This window comes from Tigriopus californicus, chromosome 4, assembly GCF_007210705.1.
Source record: "Tigriopus californicus strain San Diego chromosome 4, Tcal_SD_v2.1, whole genome shotgun sequence".
Lineage (NCBI taxonomy): Eukaryota > Metazoa > Arthropoda > Copepoda > Harpacticoida > Harpacticidae > Tigriopus > Tigriopus californicus.
The window spans coordinates 6,837,841-6,858,244 of record NC_081443.1 but is presented as its reverse complement, the minus strand read 5'-3'; the positions used below and the strand labels follow the sequence as shown (position 1 = coordinate 6,858,244).

At 42.6% G+C, this 20,404-nt stretch overlaps 3 protein-coding genes across 4 annotated transcripts; 2 read left to right on the top strand and 1 right to left on the bottom strand.

Annotated features, from left to right (window-relative positions):
• The first annotated feature begins 111 nt into the window (after positions 1-111).
• LOC131879789 (protein JTB-like) lies at positions 112-9,881 on the top strand. Of its 2 annotated transcripts, XM_059226206.1 has the most exons (5): positions 112-272; positions 419-724; positions 6,428-6,600; positions 8,879-8,975; positions 9,302-9,881. In XM_059226206.1, the coding sequence occupies exons 2-5, from the start codon at positions 669-671 to the stop codon at positions 9,462-9,464; spliced, it is 489 nt and encodes a 162-aa protein (XP_059082189.1). In that variant the 5' UTR covers positions 112-272; positions 419-668; the 3' UTR covers positions 9,465-9,881. The 2 variants fall into 2 exon arrangements, with proteins under 2 accessions (XP_059082189.1, XP_059082188.1); XM_059226205.1 differs by lacking the exons at positions 112-272; positions 419-724 and adding an exon at positions 5,104-5,252.
• LOC131879785 (hairy/enhancer-of-split related with YRPW motif protein 1-like) lies at positions 840-2,312 on the bottom strand. The gene has a single exon (XM_059226201.1). It carries the CDS (start codon positions 1,918-1,920, stop codon positions 964-966), a length of 957 nt encoding a protein of 318 aa, XP_059082184.1. The 5' UTR covers positions 1,921-2,312; the 3' UTR covers positions 840-963.
• A 108-nt stretch (positions 9,882-9,989) lies between the features above and the next one.
• Positions 9,990-20,386, top strand: LOC131879782 (glutathione S-transferase C-terminal domain-containing protein homolog). The gene is made up of 7 exons (XM_059226197.1): positions 9,990-10,571; positions 11,078-11,204; positions 11,659-11,966; positions 12,486-13,184; positions 15,747-16,007; positions 17,071-17,303; positions 19,980-20,386. The coding sequence occupies exons 1-7, from the start codon at positions 10,145-10,147 to the stop codon at positions 20,214-20,216; spliced, it is 2,292 nt and encodes a 763-aa protein (XP_059082180.1). The 5' UTR covers positions 9,990-10,144; the 3' UTR covers positions 20,217-20,386.
• Positions 20,387-20,404: the final 18 nt, after the last annotated feature.

The following is a 20,404-nucleotide window of genomic DNA, read 5'->3' as shown; positions in this document are numbered from 1 at the left end:
ATTTGGGGCTAGCAAGACTTGCCTTTCCTTCAAGACTTCATCCCTCATTGGTGCTCAATTCAAGTATTCCGCTTTGAGGATTCAGCAGCTGATCAGACAGAGAGAGAGACAAGGAAGAAAAACAAACACGAGAAAAAACCTTGTGTGTATCAACAACCTACGTCCAATAGACATAGGGCGATTCATGCAAAGAAGGAGCCTGAATTGATCGCGGAAGTCGTGTCCCACCATCGATTTTCAACACGTGGACCCAGCCCAACGGATCACTTCAGGTGAGTGTGTGTGTGTATGTGTGTACTGGGGCGACTTTAGTTCATTGAACCATCCTGATTTCCCATGATGCTCTGCTTGTCGCTCAATATTGAATTTTTGTCTGGGCCTACGTGTTCTCTCATTTGATGATGGCCTCTCCATCTAGTTCGTCCACCTCGAGCCGGGTCCAACGGGGTGGCCCGCCCCACTCGCCCGTGGATTACGAGTGGCTTCAGGCCGAAGACGCGCTCGACCCGGATTGGGATCCCCTGACTGACTATCGCCCCCCCACGGGACCTCCATGTCCAGACACCGTGGGTGTGCATCGGGTCCGGAGCGAAGACAAGACCCGTCGAGCCCTACCCAAGTTCTTACGAGACAAAATCTGGGATCCGGATTCATTGGAGTCGGGCAACATGATTGAACTGTGCACGAAACGTCGGATGATCCTGGCCATTGCCATCTTGGGCGGGTGAGAACCAGCCTCCTTTTACTTACATTTTTACAAACTCTGAGCGAATGAATGAATTGGGACTCAAGGTTCAGGGAAAATAGGAGCGACTATATTGGACAGTGAAGTTTCGCGTATCACAAGACGATGATGATGATGATGATGATGATGATCATGATGGGTCAGTTTTGAGGTTGACGAAGTTATGGCACAAAAAATAGAATCCATGGCTGATGCGATAGGGTTAGGTTACGTTAGCGCTAGCACGCCATCTCGGGTGCCCCCCAAGGGCGGTATGGCGGCTGCTTTTGTCCATGGCTGTTGTGAGTGCTCAGTGAAAGCTCGGTGGGTTGGGCGGTGGAAGCGATGGGCGGACTCGAATAGGACGAGTGATGGCCGGAAGCCGTGGAAAACGAGAATTGAGACGAAAAATGTCCGCCACTACCGGGTGTGGACATGAGCGAAGATGAATGCGAGTTATCCATGTAGGGATTTTCCGAGGTGGTCGGGGTCGACGAATTGAGACGCGTGGAGTTCGAGAGCGCGTAATAACCCGTACTGGGGTCCAGAATGGGCGTTTCGTTCAGGGGCGTGGTAGTTTTGACCGTCTCAAACGAGGGTGGGGTAGCTACGTGATGATGCTGGTGTTGGTGGTGTTGATAAGCGTTGGATGGGGTGGAGTAACCCGACCAAGTGTTGCTTTGAGCTCCCATGTACGAGGGAGTGGCGGAAGCGTGGGCACGACCAAAGTCTTTTTGCGCCGCGAACATTTGCAAATGGGACATCAATCGGATTCTGAGTGGATCTTGCACGTCCATACCCTCCACGGCTACCAAATATCGAGCCACTTCGGCTGCACATTCTCGAAATCCAATGTTATGATAGTCCATGGCGAATCGATGAGGGTCGTAGTTTAGATCGGTGAATCCCTTACTTGAGACCATCTTCAAATGCTCGACGGTCATTTGAAGAATCTCTGCTTTTTCCAATTTGGCCGAGCCTGATTTCTCCAGGGCCGTGGGAACCAATCGCTTCAGGTCGTTGAGGGAGTTGTTGATCCGATCCCGGCGTCTCTTCTCGATCACGCCACGCCTGCGCTTCCGAGTGGAGGTGTGACCGTGCATATCACTTCCGGTCACAGTGCAGTTGTCACGACCATCTTCGGAGTAATCGTCCATATCACTGCACGGACTCATAGATCGTTTCAACCCGTTCATCGCCAAGGTCAAGGGTAGTCGAGGGACTCGAAAGGTATTGATGAAGAGTTCAGGTCCTCAGGGACTTTGAAGAAAACGGTGCTGACGTGATCCAAAGACCTGACTCCGTAAGGCACGTCTGAACGCGAGGGACTTTGGGCAGGATCTGACATGGTCGCGTGTCCCATCCTCGAGAAAAAATCCACTCTCGTACTTTCCCTCAGTAAATTCGATCCATTTTCACCCTCCTATTCTTGCATCCCCCAAGTGGTGGCACTCACCACCCAGTAGTCCTTCACCCTCTACCCTCTACCCTCGTTTTGGTAGAGGGCGCGAGCCATCATATTCTCTGGATGGAACTTGTGCCAACAATCCAGTGACCGAGGAGCACGAGCGGGGACCTCTTCCCGCAAGCTGCTCAATTGTTGTTCCGATGAAGGAAGGAAAGAAGGAACCAACCAAGCAGACATGGAGGGAGCGTGGGAGCGTGGGATCCAGGAAGGAACATTTGGCCTCCCGCTGGGACGGATCGAAGAGGGTTGAAGGGAAAGCTAGCCAGAGGGTGGGAAAAAGTAAAAGAGCCAAAACAACTCGTAGAATTGTTCCCCATCCTGAGAATGCTATATGCCAAGTGGAAGCTAGCAATGAGAAAGAAGGACCTCGTCATCGGTATGGGTTAGCGGATGAGAATGGCACAAATGAACGAGGGATTTTGTTAGCGTCATTGTCATTCCGAGTTGATGGAAATCATTATGCTCTCATTGGTGGGACAGACTGCGGGTATGTGCTGCTCAGTTCTCACCCTTCCCTTGCTAGCTAGGAACGAACTTGGAACCCTCGAGAGTCGACAGGTTGGCTGTAGGTTTGCTCGAAAAATGCTGTAGGTTGTCGACTGGCCGGTGTTTCCAAGCGAGTTACTTAATTTTGATTGTGTCATAAAACCCTTCTGAGAGAACGGACGCATTATGTATGCAATGGTTTCTGGGAACGCTTGCGATTGTAAAAAGAGGATTGTTAATGACCTCTGGAATTGCACTTCATTATTGAGCAAGTTTAAGGAACTTGGAAAAAGCTTTGAAAGTGCTTGTAGATATTTCTTAACTCGACCGTCGTATACGACACGCAGAGCTTGCTTGCGTTGAAAACAAATCTATGATTTGTTGTTCCATTCATTGATCTGTCGTCTTGAACACGTGCCAGGACAATTAGAAGTCTAACAAATATGTCCCAAAATGGAGAAAGAGCCACATTAACAGATCGTGATACCTTTGAGCTGGCATAATAAAAAGAAACAACAAACCTTCGCAGAGATGAACATACTAAATCATTAGTACATACTAGTGCTGATCGTCGAATTTGTTTTATGATCCATGAGAGAGTCGCATTTTGGCATCGTCCCCGAAGTTGGTACGCACTTTGATCTTGTTCAAAAGATCAAGTTACCAAGAGCTGTCTTCAAAGACTCATCCATACTCTTTCCATCGATGTGGAACCGATCAATAAAACAAATAGACCCAACCAGGATGTACTGGAAGCTTGGAAGAAGAATCCCAGAATGATCACGCGTCCCTCCTTACGTTGAACGAAAAGTGAAGAGAAAAGACGCTTTTGTGAATTCTTTTCAAGTGTAGCGATTAAGACATTTGTGCACGGGTCTTCAACTTGAGATCAAGGAGTGTCGACCGGTTAAGTCGCTAAAAGAGCATGACGATCTTTTCAAATGGATCAGTGGCACACGGTCGACGCGTGTTGTTCCTCAAAGATGTTGCTTTCGACAATTAGGGTGGTTCGAACTCACCACTGTGGTTGATTGACATGGATATCTCAATCAATTAGAGAACGCACACATGAAGTGGTTCTGACTCACATAACAAGCTCCCACATCCACCGGTTGTTCGTACAATTTTTCAAGCATCAGAATAAAAGAGTGGAAATAGATTTCCCCAATTCTGCTCGATCATTCAGATTTGAAATAGATGGTCCTCATTTTTTGTCAGATGATTGGCTTGAACAAGAGAAATCTTGAGAACACTTTTCTCATCAATCATATCAGCTTTTTGGATTGTGTCCTCTTTTGGGTTGGTGAAGATTTCCACTATGATAGAAATGGGTGTTCTGTTTTTTTTTGGGGGGGGGATAGTAATGAACTTTGTGACAATTCATTTCTACCACGATTCCAATGAGCTCACTTGGATGTGAGTGGCATGATAGACGGATCGATATGTCGACGACTTGTACAAACAAAAGTGACACAAGAAATCGTGGCGAGTGGCATCTCCTTTCCCTGGAATCTGGGTTGTTCCATGGGAACTCTTCTGTCCATATGTCATTCTGGCGAAAACAATGCTCCAAAGTTAACGCAGGTGTCTTTCTTGTCGATGTCACTAATACCCTCAAAGCCCCTAAGACCAAACTGGAGACTTCAGGGCACCTACACCACGACCGTCATGAGCCAAGCTAATGTTACGTATTCATTCTGTTGCTCGAAAAGCTCAGAGGCTCAAGGGATCCCAACCCTGTTCGTGAGATGAGGTGGTACGGTCTTTGCCTTTGCCATCTCTGGCACATACGGAAGCCGTCATGTCATCTCTGGATAAATACAAGGGAGGATCGAGGCAGACCCCGAGCAGATCTCGAACGGAGATCGACGCTTCTCCTCGTTCACTTCCCCTCGCGGTATTCTAAGTTCAATGGTATTTCCCAACGACTTACTCACAACCTAGATCCCTCCCTGAGAGGAAGGAGACTCGCAACCATTAGATGGCCAACCAATGCAGAATAGCGTCCTCATCGATTCTCTTTTTCGCTCTCTTTGGGGCGGATGACGTCATTCAAAAGAAGCTTCCTCAAATATCCCGAGAGTTCTCATCACAAAAGGCATTGCACTGAAGATCTGTCGAGGCCAAAGTAGGTGGGTGCCCTTTTGATCGTGCAACAGAGACTCGTTGATTGGACTTCATAAACTCCCCTCTTGATTCTCAAACTCCTAACTCTGGAACACCTAATTCGCCCGAGGCACTTAGGTTACGTTCACTGAATATTAATCACATCAAAGTCGGTTCATGATGGAGGAAAATCATTAGCTTCGAATGAGTATCATGACAGCAGATCTGATCTACCTTGAGCTCGCGCTCGCGCTTCAGCTGCAGTTGGCAATTGGCGCTTTCAAAATTGACTCTTCCCCGAGTGGATTAGATGGAAAATCCCAGCGGCGATGTGAACTAGGCTCGCTCAGAATGAGTTCCTCTTTTTGCTTTCCCGAACCGTCCAATTCTCTTTCCATCTCTTAGTGTTTGTATGTTGGAGGGAAAAATTCATGACCATCAAGGGACGAGCTCCACGATTGGAACTGGGTAAGATGTTGATAGTGTCTCGGCCCCTCTCTGAGATTGAATGTATCTCGCTTGGATGGGATCACTTCACACCCTCATGCTTCGTTTCAATTCATCGGCTGGAACAGATCGACAAAGTGAAGGCGATCTAATACTATGAACTACGTGTCAGCGAGGTTCATAATATTCAAATCGTATGCTGCCAACGGCTGAAACCTGTTATATTCTGAATTTCTGTGACAACTTCGGTCCAATAGGGTGAGAACAACTTGTAGTGAGGGTTCAGAAGTCCTTATTGATTTCTTTGAGCCACATCCACATTGTCGTAAATGGTTTGTAGGCGCCAGCAGAGAAGCCAGTTCGGGCTTATCTCTTATTTCCCTTTGCTACCCGTGGGATTTCTTCACCGCTTGTATTTACACTCCAAAATAGCGATCATTTCCGCCCATTCAAAACTCGTGATTTAAGGCTCGAGAGCTGGCGTAGACTATGTTTTGTGCTATAAAAGGTATGATAATAGGATTTCGATAACGTGCTCTTGACTTCGTGCGATATCAACTTGTGTAATGTGACAGACCAGAGGAATGCTGGATCGTATTTCTATTTATCAATGATATGTTCGGCCAATTTTTTCTCATCATTGACAAGAAACACCACTTTTCATCAATATGTTTCGCAATCCCATGAATATTTCAAAATATTCAAAGGGCGTTCAAGCATCAACAAGTCTAGTCTACTTTCCCTCTAGCTCTCTTTTCTCGTTCCTTTTTAAACGGACGCTTTGTTGTGCAAATACACTCCGGTTGAGCCTTGTCAAGTGAAAAGAGAAAATGTTGGCGCGTGGCTTGGTGGATATCGATCTCGTGGGTCATTGACGAGGGATCGTTGGGAAAACTTCCTAATGCGAGAAAATGTAATTATAAAGATTTATCACGAAGATGCTGCCCGACCTAATGGCTTTCAGCTTGACTGACTTGCATCAAATGTGGGAGCGAGAATGCAAGTGGTAGTAGTGGTCTTGCTTTTGTGTACCTCCAATTGAAAACGAGTAACTAATTTCGTCATGGTAATGCTGTGTCAGCCATTGGCTTGTAGCATCTACTGGCGATGAAAACGAACCCCACAAGTGAGATAGGCGCGAAAATTAGCCCAAATTACACGTCCAAACTTCTCTATATTTGTTGTTATTTTTGTAGGTTGTCTATTTTGGTCATCATTTTGGAATCCAGGCACTTGCACACTCCAGATGAAGCCGAAGCTCACGACATACACGATCATCATCCCATTTTAAAAGAACTGTTGTCTCCTGACGACAAATGTTGGAAAACGGAACCCTTCCAGGTGGTTGAACCTTGTGATCTCTGCTCAGGTAAAATGCAATCCATCGCAAATTCTGCATTCCTAGCACTGTTTGTCAAGTTCGGAAAAGAAGAATTTTCTAGGCCATTGAAAGATATGAAAAAATTGCTCCCACTAGAGGGTCATGGGCTCCCTTAGCGGATTATGAGAGAGCACACACACACGCTTTATGAACAACATTTGTATGTGTATTTTCTAAAACGGATTTCTACATAGCAATAACCTCCCTTCAGACGCCCTTATGGGAACCACGTAAATGCAAAATTTGGGAATCCACTGGTTTCATTATTCTCCATCCACCAATGGAGACGTCTAAGCACAAGCCTGGGTTCTAGTTTTAACTTGGCGGCCAATATTAGATGAAAATTCTCGGGGGACAAGGTTGGAACCTCACGTTCTTTACTCAATAGATTGCAAGGGTAAATGCACTGCCTTGAGAGTTCATATGATTTTCCTCATTAACATAAATTTAAGACAATGGTGAACAACTTTGAACTGTGATATAGTGGAAATATAAACGTTTGGTGATTTTGGCATTAGATTATTTTTTAGTACTAACTGTACTGCATTGGGAGGAGACTAACGTGTTGTTGTCAACGTAGGTGTAGCATAATTAGGCAGTACTGTCATCACAGGTTTCGTTTAATGATCAGTATCAATATAACCCACATGCCAAAGTCCCACTGAGTCTCAAAATTGATCAAAAAATATGTGTATTAGCCTTTCTCGTACTTTTGGACAAACATGGTTTATAAGGCTCAGAAAAATACGCGTTAGTAAGGAATACGGCAAAAATAGCTTAGTTTTAGTTTGTCGCTTTTTCTACTTGATAATTGTCAAAAGTTTCAAAGTCATCATTTTCAAAATGATTGGATTTTTCAACGTTACGTTCGTTAAATTCTCGATGCTCTTTTTACATGTGGTCCAGTTTTAGCATTCATGGATCACAATTCAATTCACTAAATTTTGATCAATCTAATATCAACCCTGTTGACAAAAGCATCGACTTATGACAACCGGCCATCGGGATGACAGGTGTATATATGAGACAATCTTTTTGCGGATTTAAAACAATTTTTACGCGATTTCATTGTTTATGTAATGACAAGGCAACAATATATCTTTTCCCACATAAGGCAAAATTCTTTTCGCCCACAAAAAGGCCAAAGTGATTCAAAATTTAATTTCAATCAAAGACAATTCCGAGCCCAGAATGATCATTCATCCTGAATTTTAATTTGTGTTAGTTCATTGATCTATCATTTGACTATTATTTCAAGCAAGTATTGTGATTTTGAGTTTAATATGTGAATAATACTATATACTCATCAAATCAGTGAGCGCGCGGTTTAAGAAAAAAAAGTGAGGTAAATAAAAGGTACAAATGAACGTAGAAAAGTGGTGCAATCCATCTCTTTATTTATCTTCATTTATTAATGAAATTTCAGATTAAGTTATATTTTTGGAAGTTAACAATTCAAGTATTTATGTCATAAATAACCATCATCGAATCAGTAATTTTGCAACCAAGATTATATATTTACGTTATTTTGATCTAAAATAAGATTGTGTCCCCCTACATAGAATTCGCTTTTAAATCGTCTTTAGTCTAGTCAAATTTGCCAGTATATTTTACCAGAATAATGACTTGTGGTTTGTGATACACTTCTTTTGACATTTGTAACTTAAAATTGCTTGTTCACCTCTCTTCCTTTTTTATTCGTTTGACACTGCATTCTATCATGTTGAGTTAATTTTTACCCTCGAATGGCCTTTATTTAATGGGTTGTCATAAGATCTTGGAGTATTCAAAATACAGACGGATTTGCAAGCTCTCATAACAAGTATGTCGACAAATCTGAATACCACATACTTAGCTTTTTCACTCCTTCCAAGAATCATTATGTTCACGTAACCAATGCGGCTTTGAATAGTGGCGGAATTGCTAACATAGAACGGGAAATATAGCGAACACAAAACACAGTGCAGTTATTTATGGCTCATAAATAAGCGAAAACCGATGAGGGGAGCAAAACCGTTCGCAGAAACAAGTACAGGAGAACTCGAGCAATCATCCACATGTCACCAGGAGTTGCTTCAGTGAAGATGTAATCATTTTGACTAAAAATGGTTTTTTCCTACTTTTCTCCTGAGATGAAGGATGACCACTAGAGATGGGGGAAATATGCAAAAATTCCAAAAATGCATTTCAAACGGTTCAAAGTTTCTTCAAGATTTTTCTGAAAATTAAACATATTGAACAACGAAACCTTCGCCTTGCCTTCCAGAAATTGAAATTGCCAACAAGAGCCCTGTTGTGTGTGTGGCAAAAGGCAAAAAAGAACTCGTGGAATGCACAACAGCAATGAAGCGAACATACCGAAGGTCAGTATTTAGGTTAGAGGTTGATATAAATGTTTGTTCAATTCATTTGTTAGTTCTATCGCTTTATTGGCTTACCCCCAGCGACTCGACTCTTGAATATGAGCGCTCACAACTTTCGTCATGGGATCCCTTTTGTCGCTTATCGTTCTTCTTCTTGTTACAATTTTAATTTGAATGCCCTGAATCAAGTTTTTTGCTCCTGCAAAAACCGTCGCCTTTGTTTTTCTTTCCACACTCACCTGCCTAGTTCTTCATCTACGTAAAGTTGGATATAGCAATTGTTGGTTTATCGTTGACATTCAGTGACATTCAGTTTTCACTTTCAGCTGTGATGTGGTTCCTTGGATTGAAGAACGTCGATTCTGGACGTTTGAGGGTTTGCTATCTTTCTTTGGCTTTTGCTCGGCCATGACTGTGTTCGTAAGGCAAAAGCAGCTTGACCACAGAATGTACCAAAGGATCCAAAGACAAATTGCCGCTGGAGTGTAATGGATCCAGAAATACCAAATGGAACTCATTGTTAGTTTCTGCTAACTTTGTGAAGACCTTTTAATTTATGACGTTCAATCAACGACCTTCCTTATGATATGCCATAGTCTATGATCTGATCCATCCCAAGCACTTCCTTTGAATGTGATTGATTCATTGCTTTTGCGACGAGGTCATTGCGATCTTGTTTTCCGTGAAGGACAGCTCGGTTTTTGGTTTCCTTTGATGAAGGCTCTTTTGAAGATCCCAAATGTGAATACAAGAGTATCTCGTTGGTGGTGCAACTATTTCTCCTCAATGGTTGAAGCAACAGTGGAGATGTTTGAGATTCATCTGCTATCTTGATCATGTTTAGCCTTATATTTCAGATAATATAAATTGAATTCGTTAGAAATAAAGAAAAGAACTATGCCGCTCTTCAAGAAGTACTTCTTCTCTTTGGGGATAAAAAGTTTTCTCCTCAATAAATATCCACTATCTACTTTGTTCCAGTTCCTCCATCGTCCTGTCAAGATATCGAGCGATTTCGTCCCTCATCTAATTTGAACTAAATTCGATTATGTTCCATCTTGGAACGTGGCCTTGAATAATTGAAACCTTACTATCGATACATTTCGTCTGGACCTTGCAATTGATCGAACCACAATTGTGCTAAAAGTGTGCTTTTGCCAAAGGACAAAATGAAGCCCAGACCGGATATAAATAACGGCCGTCCTGCAGACCAGTTTTGTAGTTATGACATAGGCCCAGCGTCGCTCCAACTCTTCATCGAAGTGGGACCAAGTGAAATTGGAGATGGAGCAGTGTCTCCTCAAACTTTAGCCCTGTTTTCCGCCTTGGAGTTTGCCGCATGTCAAGGTCAATTTGAACTTCACCTCGTGGAAACGTCTAGCGGGGCTAGTAATTGCGTTGTTCCCATTCGTGTGGAAGAACACTATCATCCCACGAGATATCCCTCGAAGGCGGATGTGCCGCAAATGGTCAGATATTGTGTTCTACCGGCAATTTATGTCGAGGGCAAGAATATCTGCATCACTGGATTGTGCTCGGTGGTTCGGTTCTTGGTCAAACGAGCGGAAACACGGGTCGATTTACTCGGTTATCAAGGTGAAACAATGGGATGCGGAAAGAGATAGAGACACTGTACTTTCGCGGATAGGAACATTTTAATGCATGAACGCTTTGGACACCACTTATTCCGAGGGTCAGACATTGGAACTCGATGAAGCTAGTGCAAAAGACGGCGCCGCAAGAAATACTGCCCAATTTCATTGAAAGAGGATGTTTTGTATACGTAAATGTAGCATCAAAGTAGCGGTATAGAACATATCTATGACGTGCAGGTAGATCAAGGCCTTTATTGTAAACTTTAAACTTGGACCTTCATATTCGGAACGTGCCACAAAAAGCCCCGGGGGGATAATTTCTTGCTTTATCAAAATGATTGTGATTTTGAGCTCACTACATCTTAGACTCAACGAGCTCTTTTGAATTCCGACTCTTTGTTGTTGTGGGTAACTGGGAGTGCTTCGTATTATTGAAATGATTGCCACGTACGGGGTCATGAAACGCTTGAGCCTTCATTTAAAGTGTTTCCTTTCTTATCTTCGCAGGTAATTGTCTTAGTGCGCCGGCTGAGGTTTCCACATGGACTGCATTTTGTGAGATCGGTCTCCCTGGTGCCTTGGAACAACTTCTGAAAGATTTCCCCACGCCAAATGGAACGACCCAACGACAAAGGTGAGTTAAATTGCTTCGCTCTTGGTAGTTTTTCACATCGTTTTATTCAGTTCAATAACCATGGCCAGAAAATGTCGTAGGATTTTGTCTTTCCTTTACTTACGAATCGACGGAACGGAAAAGAGCCTGAACACCCTAAGCTCAGAACAATATCGGGAACCTGAAAGTGACAACTCTCCCAACATTCTGAAGCAATTATTGCACTTGTCCAAAATGCCCATGATCTCTTAGGCCCAGCTCACAGAGATAGGACTTCTTTTGTTATGGTTGTGAAACCTTTAAGTATTATTTCGAAATACTATTATTATGCAGACTGCAGTATTACCGGTACACAAAGCACCCATATTTGCAATCAAGCCATTGCTGCGAAAAACAAAGTTACTAGAATCTACCAATGGCAGTCCATTTTTCATGGGAAGTTCTAATCCAATGAAATTACATGTCAACATTTCAGACCCAACGTCTATCTCCTTCCCTTGGAACTGGCTAAATTTGAGGTTCATCTCCATCAACCGGTCAGGGTTCATAATATTCGCAAGAGAATGCAGACTCAGCTCACAAAAAAATCCCATAAAGACGGAAATGTGGGTGATGAAAAAAGTTCAAGCGGCGTAGTTGAACTCGTCCTTGACCCGGGATGCAGCCAAATCACAAAGGCCGTTTTCGTGGAGCGAGGCTGTGAAAAGGTCCTCGACTCCAAAAGTGGACAAATAATCGATGCCATCCAGGAGTTTGCGCAGAATCAACATATCTTTGCTGAGGGTGAGTGCAGTAGTCGTACTCCAATATCGAACTAATAGAAAGACAGTGTCTTCCCATTGGTAACCTTTTGAATGGGCAGTAAACTTGTTACGTTGTGGAACGGACCAAGATGGGAAATAAATTTGTTTGAAACTTCCCCTTTTTGTGCGTGCCCCCTTTTTCAACTCTACCAAGCTCCAGGCAATTTATGGCGAGTCTTATTTACAGTGCAAATCCGCAAGCCACTTGCCCCTTTTGAGGCAGGCCTCGGCCTTGTTCGGCCTTCTTCATTGAGGTTGAGAGCTCAAATTCTCATTTCCTCTTCTTGTTCTTCCCGTCAATTTCGTTTCGGTTCGAATTGCGAGCTGAATATATCAAGAGAAATAAGACAAGCATGAATAAGAAGAAGAGGCATTTTCAATACTAACGGAGAATTCAATTCCAATCCCACAACGATCTCGATTGAATTCTATTTGTAGTTGTTATTTATTGGGGGTTTTTTTTTAGAATAAATTTCACGTGACCTTAATCTTATTTCAGGCCCAGATCCGCTTCTCTCGGATGTTTTGCTCTTTCCGTACTTTTGGCTAATGAGGAAACTCATTTCGGATCTCTTGGAGATCGTTCCCAGTACTAAATCTTGGTTCCATCGCCTCCAAGATGAACTTCACTTGAACGAGATCGTTGATCGGCTAGTGGCTGGCGATCCCATCTCCACCACTGTTGAGGAACCTAGCGAGAGTTCTATCTCAATTGGCACCAAAAAAATGGTCGTCCCCACGGATAAGAAGGCCTCATCGTCGGGACAGACGAAGAACGAAGAGAGCGAGCTCAAATTAATGGTCATTGATGGGATCGATTTCATCCTCCCACCCACCAAACTGGTTTCCTTATACAAAAGTGACCCCAGTCGACAAAACCCGAATGCCAAGATCTTCACTCGTCAGCAAGACATCGATCGGATCTTCAATTGGTTCTCCGAGCATGCCAATGGTGATGACCTCATACTTCGTCAACCACGACATACCCTCACCGATACGATCCATGAGTCGGTCTCAACGCCTCCACCCTCGAGGGCCGAAAACGACGGGAACAGCGACAAGAAATCGAACAAAATTGATTGGAGCTCTTTGCCTCATTTAGTTCATCCCATGGGTGGCATGCTGCCTGAGAAGCGTCTATTGAAGAAGTGTCAACAATTGGAAAACCTGGCTTCCGCCGTGCTCGATGTTGTCGCTAGTAAGTTCAGATGAAGAAAGGGGAAGGAAGCTATTGAATAATTTATTATCCACATTGACACAACGTTTGGAGAGTAGGCCCACTATGGGGAGTTGACTCACCAAGATATACTGTATTGTATGTAGAGAAAGAGAAAGAGAGAGGGAGGCGGAAAACACAATTCTCTACTTCGGATGCATTAACTTTTCTAAAGTAATCTTATCGTTTCATCCTGGACTGGAAGGGGAAAAGGCACCGAAACCAGCCCAAACCTATTCATTGGAGTACATAGTTCATACACGTTAGGTGGAAACCTTTTTGGAGGTAGGCAAAGTCATTTAAGAGCTCTCTATTGACACACATGCTCGGAGACAAATGAAAGAGCAAAGGGAAATTGCTTTCCGGGCAGAGGTTAAATTAGTAATTGTTTCCCCTTTTTCAATCATTAGCTTGCCAGAGTCTGAGCAATTGTTCTCTTTTAACAGACAGCCACAACAACAACAAAAACAACTACACCAACAACTTGGCTGGTTCTAATCCATGCGTAAATTGCTTTTTACCTGCTTGATCCTCTCTGCCATCCGTCTTGAGCATTTGTCCTTGGGCGAGACTTTGTCTTTGGGGAATCTTGGATCAGTTGAGAATACCAGGTCTTATAGCAAGAAACCAAGCGTACTATTCTTTAGTCTTTTACGTGTGATGATGTCTGGGTTCGATCCTGCAGTATAAGAATACTGAGTATTATACGCAGTCACACGTCATTTTGACACCTCTACTCGATCACAGGACAGGGTTCTTTATGAAAATTGGTTTGGTATCAGGCAGAATTCCCAATTTGGTCCCTTACTCGGCACAATGATGGGTATAATCAACAAAGTGGGAACAAGGACTCAATTTCTGGAGGAAATTTGCTTAAAGCATGATGTAGTCGATTTGAAAGCCGTTTTAGTGTTTGCTGTCTACTCTTTCATTAAAGAGCCTCCTAGGAGAAACTATCGAAAACCGATGGATGCTCACCGACTCTCAAGAGTTGGACTTTAATGGAGGTACGAATTAGGGTCTCTCGAGGCTGTTGTGACAAGCTCAACGAAATGATAAGGCTTGGCAAAGTGCCATGCACTCGCCAAAAAATAGCTTCTCTCCTCATTGACATTTTGTGGACAAATACGTACATTTGAGATCAGTTGAACGTTAACATTTTATTATAATAATCTTGGCTTTTGTTTCAATTAGATTAATACCAGAATTTTCAATCAAGTCAACAAACCAGGAGCAAAAATCTGATATCATTGAACTCTAAATTACTTTGTAAGGAAAAGAACAGGTGTAGCAGGAGGCAATTCATGCACACTGTACCTTCAGTGGACTTTATACACAATATTCCCATTCGATCAAAGCCCGTGGTTCTTCACTTTAAAATGACTCTGACTGCTATGGATCAACCCATAGATTTCTAGACACTGTATGTCGAAGGAAGGACCACTCGGTTGGCTAAACAGTACAATAGACGGGTTTGCGATGAATTCCCAAGAGACCATTCATTGTTTTGTTTAATGAGAGTGGCCGGTCGTCCGATATCTAATGTCTAGAAATCTATTGAATAATGTAGCTTGTTGCTAGAAATGACAAGAATGCGCTATTTTTAAAGGTCAATCGTATCTTTAAGCACGAGTTGTTACAATTCTTCAATCACGAGTTATGCAAGGTAAAATGAGGAGTTCCGTTATTTTTTAAACACCCTGTGATATATTGAAAAAGCATATTTTTCTATCTTGAAAGCCCTTTCTCCTCCCAAAATCGAGTGGATTGGAGGAAGGCTTTTTCCAACACATATTAATGGAATATGGTTTGTACTCACATACCAGACATGTGACCAAACTCCATATCAATTTAGCGCAGGTTTTAAATCCGTGAGATACCAAGAGATCAAGAGGACCGACTTTGATAAAAACAGTATGCCTTTCCTGCGATGCGGTTGAGATAGGTCACCACAAGACACTTTGAGAAAAAGTTACTCGTCGGTTCAAACTTTCTATGCTTTCCTACTTTTCCGCCGTCTGCGGTTTGTTCCATTCCTGCTTTTACATTTGTGTTAGTTTAGTCAGGCAAGGACTCTTCCAATGATCAGGATTCTTTTTTTTGTGAAATCTTCCTCGAAATTCCAACTCGAGCAAAGTTAACAATGATGAAATAATTTGAAATAATTTTGATTAGTCGAGTTTCCGCCTTGCTAGGTCCAGTACAAACTAACCTGTACCAAGTCGTAGAATAAGACAGGTGCGAAAATGCAAAAAATGTGCTAACCTTGAAAGAAGAGAATTACCGAAGCCATATTTTCTTTTTTTTGTTTTTATGAAAGATTTCACCAAAAAACAAGGGCTACTAATGTCTAGTCTCTCGTAACCAATCTTTGGTGAGCATGCTGCTATTCCCATTGTCTCAAGACAGGTCGGCGAATATTACTGTGGGAAACACCTGAACACGACATCCCCATTACTCATCTGGCGGCAGTCTATTTTGGCGTCACTCATTCAGCACGAGCAATCAAAATATTTTTGTTTTTCCCCACTTTCTTTCCTTTAGGAGAGAGAGCTGAGTGGTCGAAAAATGGACAAAGGGAAGCCATGACGAGCACAGCCTTTGATTTTTCACAATCCTCGAGCCATCACACCCAATCTGAAGGCTGCCACCGCGATCGGCAATGGCCTATCATTGTGGACTTTTGCTCTGGGGGTGGACACTTGGGCATTCTCTTGGCATTTTTGTTACCTCGAGCGCAAATCTACTTAGTGGAGAACAAAGAGGAATCCCTTCGAAGAGCCTTCGAACGAGTGGACAAGTTAGGTGAGTGGTTTCTCCTCCATCAGATAGTGGTACTCTGCTTTTCATGACGGCCTAGTTCAATCACTGGTTTCCATGTAGACCTTCGAATACCACCAACTGTTTTGTTTCTGGATAGCTGATCATCTATCACGTCGAAAGGCCACAACCATCGTCAAACAACTGGTCATGGCTTTTTGTTCGTCTTGTTGTTGTCGCAGTTGGAGCATTGCTGTACATTCTGATAGAAAACGTGAGCCAATGATTCGACGCCATGATTGGTTGTGAAGTTTATCCTTGGGCAAAAAATTCTTGTCACGTTCGTCCTTAACATTTCCACCATAAAGTTTTTTCGGTAAAGCCTCAGAGAAACGGAACTAGCCAGGTATGTGGGAGGTTCACACATCAGGTAGAGCTGCTTCGATTATCATTGTCATTGTTTAAAGGCCATAAGTGGGCGCTTGGCCATCTATCTTCGAAACTTCCAAATCCACAACAAGATCTAAAAAGCTCCCCAGAAGTTTGTTGGAATCGAATTCTAGAAACTAGATAGAACCTTTGCTTTGACAGAAGTAGGTTCCTCTGGTTGGTTGTACAGTATTTGTTGGCTTGGAGATTTAAATCAAGATTTCGACATGACTTCAAGAACGGGCGGCGCATATGCTGCTATTCAGAACCGAAGCGTGATTGTGTGTTGGTCCTTAAAGCCTAGCCTAAAATGCGTTTTGCTGTGGATATAAAGGATAGGAAGTTTTCTTGGGCTTCCCAAAAGGAATTCAATTTTTGAACTCTATTCAACAGCTCAATTTGGGGACCTGGGAACTTTGTGGAGGTCTGAGAGGTCGTATATTTTCTCGTGTGAACAGAGACTTTTTCAAATTTCCCATTCATTGGAATCCCTTGAGAGACAAAGACAGCGACATAGCTACAGAAACTTACCCGTGAGGCGGGCCTATCCTAATTTTCGTTGTCAGAGCTTGAGTCGAAGTCATTAAGACACATTCGTATGTTACAGCCCCATTAATAAGGTTTGAATGAGGCGATACTAAGTCTGTCTAAGTCGAATGTACTCTTCTCCGCTTGACAGGCCTCTCGAATGTGGGCTTTTTCCAATGCAATCTCGACTACTTCTCGGGCGGTTTCGATATCGGTGTGTCTTTACATGCGTGCGGCGTGGCCACTGACCTCGTCCTCAAGGCCTGTTTGGATAACCAGGCTCATTTTGTTTGCTGTCCCTGTTGCTACGGATCCGTTCAGGAGAATCACATACTCACATATCCAAAGAGTTTGGCCTTCCAGGAAATGTCATGGAACTTTAGGGTAAGTAGCACCATTACAGTATACATTCTAGGGACAACACTGTGGAATGTCCTGTAGTAGAAGTACATCATTTCATATTGGTTGCATGCTTGTTCGAAAACTATGCATGGGCAGACCAGGGTATGTACTGTGTACGTAATGTACTACATGAGGGAGTGAATAGGTTAATAGGCAAACTCTTCAATCATTCTTACTGCCTTGTGAACAGACAACAGATTGCTGAAGGGGAATGCAAATTTTCTTCCAGGTTGGAAAAAAGTTTGAAAGAGAGAAAAAAGTTTTTGTGAAACAAACTTTTGGTAGCAGCATAAAAATCGAGACAGTTCAACTTTGAAACAGAGCTATTTGACGAGTGAAAACGAAAGAGTGCTTTGGATTGTGTCTGCTGTACGAACGAGAGCACGCACTCTCGATTCAGTTATAAACCAACTTTGGAGAACAAGCCGGAACTGTGTTTCAAGTACTTCGACGCTTCCTAAAATGTTGGATATCTCCCTCCCTCCCAAAACGTGTAAAGGGAGCATATTTTGAAATTGATTCCAACTGATTGTTCGTGTTTTTTTTTCATGTTGCCATTTAAGTGCCTCAAAAATAAATGAGGCGTTGGTGAATTATTTGATTCGCTTAAAATTGTTTTTCTTTAAGCAATAAGAAATGATTGTGTCTGATGAAGTGTTTCTTTTCTCTTACTCTCATATAATGATGCGTTTAAGGTTGAACGGCCGCAATGTAAACAGAACTATGAAACCCAACCTGATCATTAAGAAAATGAGTATTCGATGCTCGTCAAGCCTTTTTGTTACTTTAGTCACGAAAACCAACCATTGAAACACTAAGAGTCCTTGTTTTCCCAAAAAAGTATCTTGAAAACGGCTTCCAATTTTGTTGATAAAAGCACCTGCCAAAGTTATGTTAAGAAAATCTGTCATGTTTAATAATTCGCTAATTCATGCTTGAGCTAAATACAACTTGGATGATGACAAAACATGGGGAAATACTTTCAAAATATAAATGCACAATTAACACTGAAACAGTGATCAATATTCTTTGCAAGATTTATAATGTGTTAAAAGAAATATTTTAAACAAATCAATCGAAACGCCCACGCTGAAGGGTTTCAATCTCTTGAAGATAATGGAGCGCCTTGATAACCGTGTCTTAGGCTAAAACTAACACCAGTGAATAAAAGAACACAATTACCAAGTACCATTTGCGTCTTTTGTCATTCTGTCAACTGTTACAAAAGTACGAATACCAACCTTAGCTAGATGACGTGAAGTTTCTTTGAATATCATTAATGGAATGAAAGAAAGAATGGCTAGCCAGTTAACTACATTAGTACAGTGAGTAGATGAATAGCCCATTTTCAAAGGCATAAGAGCAGTCTTCCCGTACTGTATTGTTCCGTGCAGTCAAATAAACCGGAAGCCTGGCCATGTCCAAGAGTAAGAAAGTGCCCTTTTTGGATTGGTCGCATGTGATGAAAGGCAAGGAAATCCCCATCAGTGGAGCTTCTTTACCGAGTGCCCGAGCCCACTTTATCAATGATCTCTTTGGGGGTATTACAAGGACACAGGGAATAGAAACCATGGTTTTAGGAAGAAAATCCGTCGCTACAGTGAGTTTTCACTTGAAATTGTGGCTTACGGAGGCCCAATTTATAATTGAGAGACGTACTCAAATTGAACATTATAGTTTTGTGGTTTTTTGCGGCTACTGGAAGTGGAATTCTCACCAATTCAAGACGAGAAGCTACTTTATTTTACTTAAATTTACATTCATATTGTGTCTGATCCATCAACAACTCAAAGTTGACGGATCGGGCTAGCCCTTGAATGTAGGGTTGATCAGAAATTTTAGTCAAAAACTTGTCCTAGTCTGAGTTAAAAGATACTATTGGATCAACAACTGCACACTCTCAGCGAATGTTCGAGGAAAGCAAATTAAACAATGAAGGATCCCAAGAAAGACTTCATTGTTCTAACCAGCCTGGATTCACGAAGGCTTGAAGGTGCTCTCAAAACGTACGTTTAGTTTGTAACTTAGACGAAATAATTGGAGCACAGTACAAAGCAACGGAAAGCTTTGCCACAGTTGAAGAAGTTGAAGGTGCGCCATAAATTAATGTTGGTCTAGAAAAGTATTCATCCTTGAGCAACCGAGTCCAAGTACAAAAAAGATTTTTTTCTCAGCATGTCTGCCATCACATCTAGTACAACGTTCCCTCGTGCCAAGATAGCGAGGCCCTTTTTGGAATCAAATTAGAGTTGCAAGCCGGACCATAATATGAAACCTAACTGTGTCAGCTAGTTTTTACGAGGAAGCACCATTTCGTGTTCTATTTCGACCAAAAGGGAGCCACGGGTTTATTTCTTTGCTTTTGTTCAAAGCATATGCCACAGTCGTGCATTAAGTTAGGCATATTTCGACAATCCCAGATCATCGGATTAATATTATACAGATATGTCTCCAATAAACATCATTTTGAAAAAGCCTGTCATGCAATCTTATTTTGACAGCCTTAGCTACCGTATTTGTACGAGTTGTATTGTGTGTTAGAACTTGACTGTCCATTTGTCCATAGAAAACCAGAAGGTTGACATGACTTGGCACCCCCAAAAAGAGTTGTCATGCATTCCATTCATTGTTCACTGTGCGTGTATGTTATTGTTGCAGGATTATCTTGTCTTGGGACACACTGCCGATCAGACGCATGTAAATCACGAAAAGACTCTCCAGGGTTTTCGAGCCATGGATATCGTGGACTCTGATCGAGCTCTGGAGGCTATCGAACGAGGCTACCAAGTGCAACTCACTACTTTGTGGCCTCCTTCGTGTACTCCCAAGAATAACCTCCTCGTTGGAACGTGGAAGCCAGCAGAGACCAATCAAAGAGGGATACTAAATGAATAGTCCGCGGATGATGAGTAGCGAGAAAAAAGAGAGAAAAGGCGATCTCTACGATAAGTCCGCTCAGATGGGCATTGCTTTTACCCATGGAATACATCATTTTCCCTCAGCCAATCTGCTTGATGAGGTTAATGATGATACTCGTTACGAATAATAAACATAATCTCAGTGAGCCTGCATGTCTTGCGAAT

Excerpts from the sequence above, each read along its gene's own strand:
- LOC131879785 (XM_059226201.1), bottom strand. The coding sequence starts at position 1,920 with ATGAACGGGTTGAAACGATCTATGAGTCCGTGCAGTGATATGGACGAT.
- LOC131879782 (XM_059226197.1), top strand. The coding sequence starts at position 10,145 with ATGAAGCCCAGACCGGATATAAATAACGGCCGTCCTGCAGACCAGTTT. Across the intron at positions 11,205-11,658 it reads GGAACGACCCAACGACAAAG|ACCCAACGTCTATCTCCTTC; the intron begins GTGAGTTAAATT and ends TCAACATTTCAG. Across the intron at positions 17,304-19,979 it reads AAATGTCATGGAACTTTAGG|GATTATCTTGTCTTGGGACA; the intron begins GTAAGTAGCACC and ends TTATTGTTGCAG.
- LOC131879789 (XM_059226206.1), top strand. The coding sequence starts at position 669 with ATGATTGAACTGTGCACGAAACGTCGGATGATCCTGGCCATTGCCATC. Across the intron at positions 6,601-8,878 it reads ACCTTGTGATCTCTGCTCAG|AAATTGAAATTGCCAACAAG; the intron begins GTAAAATGCAAT and ends CTTGCCTTCCAG. Across the intron at positions 8,976-9,301 it reads ATGAAGCGAACATACCGAAG|CTGTGATGTGGTTCCTTGGA; the intron begins GTCAGTATTTAG and ends TTTCACTTTCAG.